Source organism: Clarias gariepinus, chromosome 16, assembly GCF_024256425.1.
Source record: "Clarias gariepinus isolate MV-2021 ecotype Netherlands chromosome 16, CGAR_prim_01v2, whole genome shotgun sequence".
NCBI classification, from domain to species: Eukaryota; Metazoa; Chordata; class Actinopteri; order Siluriformes; family Clariidae; genus Clarias; species Clarias gariepinus.
Window position 1 is genome coordinate 31,310,300 of NC_071115.1, and position 9,787 is coordinate 31,320,086.

Consider the following 9,787-nt stretch of genomic DNA (forward strand, 5'->3'; position numbering starts at 1 on the left):
ACTCGCTCACTTTCAGTAAGCGCTTTATTCTGGTCATGGGTGCATACAGATCTCTCCCCAGGAACGGTGGGATTGGATAGCTTAGTGGTTAAGGCATTGAACTATGATTCGGAAGGTCACAGATTCAAACCACCAAACCACCAAGGTGCCACTGTTGGGCTCTTGACCAAGGCCCTTAACCCTCAGATGTACAGTGGTGTGAAAAACTATTTGCCCCCTTCCTGATTTCTTATTCTTTTGCATGTTTGTCACACAAAATGTTTCTGATCATCAAACACATTTAACTTTTAGTCAAAGATAACACAAGTAAACACAAAATGCAGTTTTTAAATGATGGTTTTTATTATTTAGGGAGAAAAAAAATCCAAACCTACATGGCCCTGTGTGAAAAAGTAATTGCCCCCTAAACCTAATAACTGATTGGGCCACCCTTAGCAGCAATAACTGCAATCAAGCGTTTGCGATAACTTGCAACGAGTCTTTACAGCGCTCTGGAGGAATTTTGGCCCACTCATCTTTGCAGAATTGTTGTAATTCAGCTTTATTTGAGGGTTTTCTTGCATGCACCGCCTTTTTAAGGTCATGCCACAACATCTCAATAGGATTCAGGTCAGGACTTTGACTAGGCCACTCCAAAGTCTTCATTTTGTTTTTCTTCAGCCATTCAGGTAGCTCCTATTTAAGTGATTTCTTGATTGAAACAGGTGTGGCAGTAATCAGGCCTGGGGGTGACTACAGAAATTGAACTCAGGTGTGAAGTTATTTTTTAACAAGTGGGGCAATCACTTTTTCACACAGGGCCATGTAGATTTGGAGTTTTTTTTCTCCCTTAATAACGTAAACCTTCATTTAAAAACTGCATTTTGTGTTCAATTATGTTATCTTTGACTAATAGTTAACGGTTCTTGATGAGCAGAACATGGGGGGTTGGGGGCCCCCAAAAAAGGGTCATCCACCAACTGGTGTAAAAATATTCAATCTCCCTGTGAATATCAGAAAAACTTGCAACACCATACAGATGGTACCAAGGGTGACTGAAGAACCCTGACGTTGTGTTTTATTTAGATTTTTACCTTTGCAGTATGACTTGATTTACGGTGTTTATTGCCAGATTAACTGTTTTCTGCAGGTGTTTTCATTAAGGAGCACCTCCCTCAGGGCACACGCGTCGTCCACTTGCAGAGTGAGATTTATGGCAGAGACAAGGTTCCGCCCAATGCCAACAGGAAATGTTTTTGGAGGGTGAGTGAGGCCGTTCGTTTAGACTGAAAGTACAACTCGAACGCCTCCCGGACGCTGTGCCCATTGTTTACGCACTCACATCAGGAACAATGCTGTTAAACCTGTTCAGGAAGGAATTTCTGAGGAAGTGCCCACACAGGCTCATGCGCACCGTCTAAAGGTGCAGGAATACACGGATGGAAAATACTGAGGAACTCTGCAGCGATCTGGTCTGAGCCGCTTGCGTGTAGGTTTCACACTGCTGAGAGAATCTCTACCTTTTAGTAAGTCCGCCTATTCGAGCGGGCGTGGGCACAAAATGCTGACACATAAAGCAAAACACTGAATATCATCACACATGCACACAAAAGCTCCAGAACGTGCGTATGTGTGTGTGTGTAAGTGTGAGATTTGTACTCACACCTCTCACACTGTCTATGTACAGCACTTTCATTTTGAAATAATTCTGCAGTATTGCTTTTCATTCATCCAGTTCCATGAACCATCTGTTTTGCTTTTTGCACGTGTTCGTGTGTGTGTGTGTGTGTGTGTGTGTCTTTGTGTGTGCGTGCGTGCACAAGGGAGTATGAGCCACTCTGGGTTTTCCACTTCTGACTTTGTCCCCTTAGGACTCACCAGTACCCTTTCCGTCCCTCATTTCCTGTAAAATCAGTCCAAACTTCCTGTTCACTTACGGCTTCTGCTTAGTCTACTCGCTCAGGTGTGTGTGTGTGTGTGTGTGTGTGTTAACCATGTAAAAATCTATGTCAAGTTTCATAATTATTTATTGGCACACTTACACAAAAATGTACACACACGCACGCGCGCGCAGAAGGAGGCGGAGGAGCCTGAGGCAACGTGTGACATTGTTGTGTTCGGCACTCTAGCCCCGCCCCTCTGGCTTGTCTTTTAAAAGGTGTGGGTAGAGATTGACAGAAAGAGAAACACACATACATACACACACGCTCACTCTCACTCTGCTACACAGATACTCGCTCTCACACACACACACACACTCAAGTGTTCAGAAAGGAAAGCTGAGAGAAACAACGGGCATGAAGAGCACGCCGTACATGGCAGAGGTGAATTTAACACATCACTGATTTCTCTTAGGCACGATTTCACTCACACACACACACACACACACACACACACACAACCCGGCAGAGAAAAAATGAAGTTGTTGTATTTATGTTTCATTTAAAGTGTAAAGTGATATGGAGTGATTTATGGGATTGGAGTCTTATTTCTGATTTAATCTCAATTCATGACATTTGTGGTTCTGTGAAAACTGTCTAAAGATTATTCTGTTTCTGCTGGTTTGTATTTTAAATGGCTGGTTTTGGTAGTTTTGTTAAAAATGTATTAATTTTTATGTTGGTTGATATTGTTTTTTTTTTTACAATGAACTATTCTTTCTTCTCTCTATAATTAATAAAATTTCTTTGATATGCTTTTCATTGTTTGCTGTTACGTTGATTTTTTAAAAGCTTTAAATGTTTATGATGTGGTATATTTAATTCATCGTTTCTGTCCTATGTTTAATATCAAGTTGTATTTTGTTGTTTGTTTTCTTGAACAACAGGTTGTATAACAGGTTGTATTGACCGTGTTATAATGAATCATATGGTTCCTGCAGTAACCGCTCCCGCGCTCCTGTCTTTCAGATTTACCCCGGTGGGCAGCTTCACCACTTCGTTGACGGATATGACGTGCAGCGCAGCAACTGGATGCGTTTCGTCAACCCGGCCCATTTCCCGTCCGAGCAGAACCCGGTGGCCTGTCAGAACAGACGCGATGTCTTGTTCTACGCTATCAGGCCCGTGGATCCCCGGCACGAGCTGCTCGTGTGGTACAGTCCGGACTTCGCAAGGAGACTGTCTGGACATGCGGAAGAACAAACGGCCAGCATGAAGCTGAGTAAGTAAGGATCGCGTGCGTACTGGTTATAACTGGGATTCCTCCTGTTGAAATGTCAGATTTCAATCTCATCTGTTTTGTTGGTGCTCTGTTGTCCCTCTTTTTGTCTCATGGAATTTCTAACATTACGTACTCTCTTTGCGATTCACCAGCATATGCGCCATCATGGCACTAGTCAGTTTTTCCACTAGCCATTCATTGTCTGGATTATCTGTGTATCTCTGCGCCAGCTGATCTGTGTGTCTAGGTAGGGGTTCATCAGCAGGTCACATTACAGATGAACGCTGCTCTCAAAATCTAGTCAAATCAGTTGTTTCTTAAATGCTGTTGTCTTTTCTCTTTTAATGGTTTGTAAATGAATGTGTGTAAACGGGTGTTATCTCTTTCAGAGGTGAAACCATGAAAGAGTATCTTTCTCACACTCAGACATCCTGCCAGACAATAGCCTTTAGTGTGACCGTTTCCTGCTCTATTCACTGCTCAGACAGAAAGAGAAAGAGAGTGCGTGTGTGTATTGTGCTCACATATTTATTATTATTATTGTGCGTACACGGTGTGACTTTTGAGCCTACGTCTCTCTCTCTCTCTCTCTCTCTCTCTCTCTATCCCTCTCTCAATCTCTCCCACTCTCCTCACACAATCGTGTTTAAGAGTCGGAACGTCCCTGTCCAGGAAGCTTCTCCCATCGAGCTTTGTTTAACATTCCTCAAAGCTTCTTTCTCTGAAAAGTATCACGTCACGCTGGTTGGTTTACAACTTTTACTTCCTGAATTGAGATTCAGAGAAGTCTAATGAGTAAAAAAAAAAAAAAAAACAGACTTAGTCACATCCACAGCATTTTATTTCTTGTTTCCTTCCCGTAGTACCATGAGCTGGACAGACATAAAAAAAAAAAATAAAAAAAAAAAAAACAATAACGTGTGACAGGGTTGATGGACTGGAATTTTTTTCAGATCATCTGAGAAGGACTTGGCATGTGAATACTTGATTGCTATGTTAGAAATTTTGAGGGAATTCCTAAAGCAGGGGTCATCAATTAGTTATGAAAATAATAGTTCAGTCCAGAACCTGCACTTTCTTCCCCTGTTTTTGACTGCTTTGCATTTGGTAACTCCGTCTGGTTGACCATTTTCACTTTCCTATATGACAGTGCACGCTGCCCGTAAAGGATTTGTTCACATCAGGTTTGGGGAAGCAGGCTTTGACCACAAGGGCAATAATCTGTTTTTGTAATCTCCTTCCTGTCTCTGTGAGAATGTGAGTGGATGATGAAGCCACACTCCGTGATATAGCATTTTTGTTTGAGACACATTTTATTTGCGGCTTGGTGGTTTTCTGTTTACCTGCTCGGTATGGATGGGATCGTGTGGCTTTCATCGTCATCCTAGTTCCCTGTCAAATGTGTCAGCGACTACTGTTGCTGAGGTCGTGATAAAGGATTTTTTTTTTCCCTGTGGTTAAAGACATCTGCTGACATTGTGAGTCAGCACAGTTTCTGACCGAGAAGTATGACTGCTCTGCTTGGCTTCTGTGTTCTCATACACACACGCCCACTGAAACGCACACACAGTGAGTTGTGCACACCCGTGAACTCCCACACACTAGTAATCAAGGTGATGTGTGATAGCAGTACTGACTCTACATCAGATAGAAACCGTTGCTATATATCTCCTCTTGTCAAACCAAAACTGAAACAGCTGCCGTTTACCATAAGTGAGGCCACGAGAGAGAAGGCGATGAGTAGGTGTGTGAAGGCCATGATGTTTGTTGCTTTGCCTCTGATGTTTTTCTTCCTTTCTCCATCATAGAACCCTTTGGTGGTGATGTGAGTGAAGTTGACCTCCAGAAACACCTACCTCAGTGGACCTGCCATCCCAAACAGGCATCGCACCTTCACAACCTTCACAGGCAGGAAGATCTAACAAAGGAAGGGAAGAACGAGGTTGAGGAAGCTGAGGAGAAAATCGATGTGGAGGCCATCGAGCAGGACACGCCGCCCAGCTCTCCAGATCAGCACTTGATGGACTCCAGTAAGAAGTATTCTGAGGACAGCACAGACAAATTACGTCCTAAGCATGTTTCCCAGTCATGCCCTGACCGAGACCTTCCACAGCATCCCCAAACCTATTACAGCCCCAGAGAAGGCTTGACCCCATACCCTGCTCTGCCACACACCTACCACTTTTTGCCTCCTTTTGACCCTCATTATCCCCAACTTATTCTTAGTCCTTACACACCCTCCCTGCCTTCTATGCCACCTCCAAGAGGACCATTCGACTACAGCAATGTTCTGACAAGTGAAGCATTGCCCTTTTCAGCGATGCCTCAGCCAAGCCTGCGCCCTGTAAATCTTCCTTACCCTGCCCTATATCCTCAAGAGCGGCCAGCAAATACGTCACCTCCACAGGGTGCTCCGGCCACCCCCGAACTCTCCCCCCTCATGAAGCAATCCCCTGCGTCTGACCATTCTTGTGAGGATGCCATTAACCTCAGCATGGCGGCTACAACAAAGATCAACTCTCTACCATCATCCTCATCATCATCGGTGTCACCTCACGGTCCGGGGTACAAGTCGCTGCCGTACCCACTAAAGAAACAGAATGGAAAGATCAAGTATGAATGCAATGTCTGCTTCAAGACCTTCGGTCAGCTGTCCAACTTGAAGGTGCGTGACAAATGTTTTTCTGCAGTGAGTCAAAGAGGTGTAACCTTAATAAAGTTCTATCTGGTTCTAATTAACATGTCTTTGTTTTCCTTCGCAGGTTCACTTGAGGGTGCACAATGGAGAGAGGCCATTTCAGTGTCTGTTGTGTAAAAAGAGTTTCACCCAGCTGGCACACCTACAGAAACACCATCTTGTCCATACTGGAGAGAAACCCCATAAATGTCAGGTGAGGCTGATTAAAAAAAAAAAATAAAGAGAAAGAAAGAAAGAAAGAAGAAAATATAATGAGTGATCAAAGTGGCAGTGATCATTTGTAACTGAGTAATGAGAAATAGTTATAAAAGAATGTTTATGAATCTATAAGAAAGTGAGAGGAGTAGTGTGTGTGTGTCACACGATGACACATACCTGAGGCATTATTAATCTGCAGGTACTTTCACCTAGTCCTAAAGAAACCCTTTAGTAGAGCCATGACTTTGTTGTCCATTAATCCAAAAGGGCGTGACAGTGGCGTCAGCCTGAGTTCTTTTTGTCTCAGACACACCCGCTAGGTGCAGATGAAATAAACATGTCTGAGGTGCTTTAAAGAGGACATTGGCATAAAGCTTTTGGTTTGCTGCTTCTGTTTCTGAGCTGTACGGCCTGGCTTGTAGAATTGGTCTGGATTAAATAACAAACAATAACCAACATGGGTTCTGTTGACTGTCCTACAGGTGTGCCAGAAGCGTTTCAGCAGCACCAGCAACCTGAAGACTCATCTGCGTCTACACTCAGGAGAGAAGCCCTACCAGTGCAAAGTATGTGGCACCAAATTCACACAATACATCCATCTGAAGCTGCATCGCCGCATGCACAGCTCGAGCGAGCGACCTCATTGCTGCCCGTTGTGTCACCGTGGCTTCCTCCATCACTTTTCTCTCAGGCTCCACCATCGCTCGGGATGTTGCACCACCAGTCAACGGCCTGAAAGTCCTGAGCTGAGGTACGCTGCTGAGATACTTGAGCGATTCGATGTCAGCGCAGAGGCTGAAGCTCTCACAGAGAAATCGTCAGAGACCGAAGTCCAAGCTGCTCTGGACAGGTGGCTGGAGCTGGATGACCAACCCAAACCCAGCCACTTCAAAGCTTCTCATCCTGACCTGTTGAAAACCTCGGGACCGATGCAATGGCAAGAGCGAGCCAGCGTTGTGCGGTTCGGTGGGGAAGGAAGAGTATAAGAAGAAAGAATATTTAAACCAGAAGGCCCAGAAGTTGTCAGAAATTTAGTGTGTAACAGCTCAGGCCAAAAGATATACTGAGAAGACGATCGATAATCCAAGGCAAGCTGCACCAAATACATTAACAGCATTTCCAAAGATAACCCCACTTAAGTCTTCTGAGAGTGAAGGCGATCAGTTATTTTCATGAACTTTTTATTTTGTTTTGTTTAGCGTGTTTGTAAGTTCATATTAATTTATTACTCTCAGTACTATGTGTTTGACTTTGGAAGTGTGTAAATGCAATTTTTGTACACTGTTGTTTGTATTTTGTTTTTGCTGTTGTTTGGAAAATTAAATTTTTTTTCTTAGGAAATGTTGTTAATCAGGGTATGGAATTGTTAACAAAATATATCAAGGGTTTGTTGTGTGAACGTTTTCCGTGTACGCCGTTTCTCAGCACCCTCGCTGTAACTCGAGGTATAAGAAATTCTGCAAACAGTTATGCAATCTTTGGTTTGCAATCGCATAGATCTCACTTCTTTAAAGAGAAGTCAAACTTCCATCGTATTATTTATTTTTTAGAGAAGTCCTTTTTGCATTCTGTATAATTCAGTCGTCTGACACCGGACTGAATTTTCAATGTACTTTCTTGAGCACAGCAGGAACTGAAGTTATTATTAAACTCAGGACAGATCAAGTGTAATTTATTACTGTATGCTTCTTTGTTTTAACTTATTTACCATTAGCACTGGAAAAAGCAGGATCTCGATCCATGTGCGCGGTTACTGTTGCGTAGCGATAGGACAGGAGTTTGTTTACTGATTTTCTTGGTCTTTGATGCAGGATTTTTGTACAGTTCTGTTTACTCAGGTATTATTTTAATTGTTGATACTTTATATGTCAGAGTTTATTTTCACTGAAATTTTGCAATGTAGCATATTAAATATATTTCATCTCAAAATTCTGCGTCTTTTGTTTTTTTCCCAGGAATTTTACACTCTCTCTCTGTTTTTCAAAACATATTTTGTGTTCTATGACATGGATGATGGATCGTACTGTAGAAGAAACCATGGCCTATTCTACAAAATAAACATTTAATGGAACTTTTTAAAGGTCACTTGGAATTTACATCAAGAGGATTTGAAGTTTAAAGTGAAACATTTCATGCCGGCCTACTAGTTATACAACCATACTGCTAAATCTCAAAGTCTTATTTTATTGAATTGCTTATCAACTTTATAACACATGATTACATTTAGTTTGCTATTTGGCTGTTATATGTTTTTCCTGTCTCATGAAAGAACTGTGCAGTAGACATTTCAATCCCTCTGGGCACGACAAACATTTACCACCCAGGGAAAGAAGTAGTACTAAGTAAACTACACACTTTAGGAATGGGAATGACCAGGGAGCACACAGTAGGATACGATGATGAAACATACAGTAGCTTCTGATTCAGTTTGTATTGTGATTCTTCAACTCATTAATTATGATTTTATAAACATTTTGTATCAATTGTTTTTTGTTTTAGATTTTGTTACACTTGTGACAAACTTTGCAAATACTTTACTATCACTACATGGGATGCTTTACTCCCTGCAAATGTGTGAATAGTTCAGAAAGCGCCACCTGTAGGATTATAATGGAATGAAAAATGTTACTGCCTCAAATGCAAACATAAGTAAATATAATTTTAATTTTGACATAAAACATAATTTTAATTTTATAAAAAAGAGTTAGTGTGGCGCTACATGAACTACCAAACAAAAGTGGTAACGTGTATGTACAGTAAAGTGTGTGTTAAGATCTCATGACATCATAGCGCTGCAGAATTCTGCACTCTGATTGGTCAGAATTGTGTTGATTAATTCTGTGGAACAGTAGCAAATAGAAAGGGTTTACATTTGTTATTGTTTCTATAGCAACAGATGATTCCATTGATAATAAATGGATTTAAAATGTATGTGATTGTTGAGGATTTTTACAAACGCCGCATTTGGCAGACGCTCTTTAACAAAGCGATTGACTTTTCTATTTCTTTTATCATCTTATTACAGTATATACACACACACACACACACACACACAGATGAGGGTTGAGGGCCTTTCCTAAGGGCCCAAAAGTAGCAACTTAGTGATTTTGGTGTAGATTGAACCTATGGCCTTCCCATCAGCAGTCCAATACCTTAACCACTGAACTACCCCTGCCCCAGGATTCTGGAAGGAGTCTCCAGTGTGAGCGTTTTGTCACAGTCAAAGTTAAAGCTGCAGGTTTACATCACATTACAATGCTTTGTGGTTTCTCAGTAATATGACGATGTAAAGTTGAGTTCCCACTTATGCCGCTTTGTATACAGGGTCGTGGGGGGCCTGGAGCTTAGGGTACGAGGTGGGGTACACCCTGGACAAGGTGCCAATCCATCACAGGCCACACACACACACACACAACTACGCCAGTTATCGTAATCTGCATATCTTTGAACTATGGGAGGAAACTGGAGAACCTGGAGGAAACCCACCAAGCATGGAGAGAAGATGCAAACGCCACACACAAACACACACACACACACACCCCAAGGCAGAAATCGAACCCGGACCCCTGACGTGCAAGGTGACAGTGATAACCACTACGCCACCGTGCCATTCAAAGTTGAGTTTTTCGTCTTAATTAACATCAAAAGAAGGAAGAGATGGATGCTGGAAGGGCTGAAGATGTACAGCTGCTCTGACATGCGGTAAGTAAGAAAAGGAACAAACCTGTTTCAAAAACTTTTCAAAAGAAC

General features: G+C 42.2%; 1 protein-coding gene across 1 annotated transcript; it reads left to right on the top strand.

Annotated features, from left to right (window-relative positions):
* The first annotated feature begins 2,147 nt into the window (after positions 1 to 2,147).
* On the top strand, positions 2,148 to 7,378 carry prdm1b (PR domain containing 1b, with ZNF domain). The gene is made up of 5 exons (XM_053515323.1): positions 2,148 to 2,303; positions 2,889 to 3,141; positions 4,950 to 5,806; positions 5,904 to 6,032; positions 6,520 to 7,378. The coding sequence occupies exons 1-5, from the start codon at positions 2,277 to 2,279 to the stop codon at positions 7,021 to 7,023; spliced, it is 1,770 nt and encodes a 589-aa protein (XP_053371298.1). The 5' UTR covers positions 2,148 to 2,276; the 3' UTR covers positions 7,024 to 7,378.
* The last annotated feature ends 2,409 nt before the right edge of the window (positions 7,379 to 9,787 follow it).

Bases quoted from the DNA above. Each gene is read 5' to 3' on its own strand.
- prdm1b (XM_053515323.1), top strand. From the start codon at position 2,277: ATGAAGAGCACGCCGTACATGGCAGAG. The intron at 3,142-4,949 runs GTAAGTAAGGAT...TCTCCATCATAG, and splicing joins AACGGCCAGCATGAAGCTGA to AACCCTTTGGTGGTGATGTG. The intron at 6,033-6,519 runs GTGAGGCTGATT...ACTGTCCTACAG, and splicing joins AGAAACCCCATAAATGTCAG to GTGTGCCAGAAGCGTTTCAG.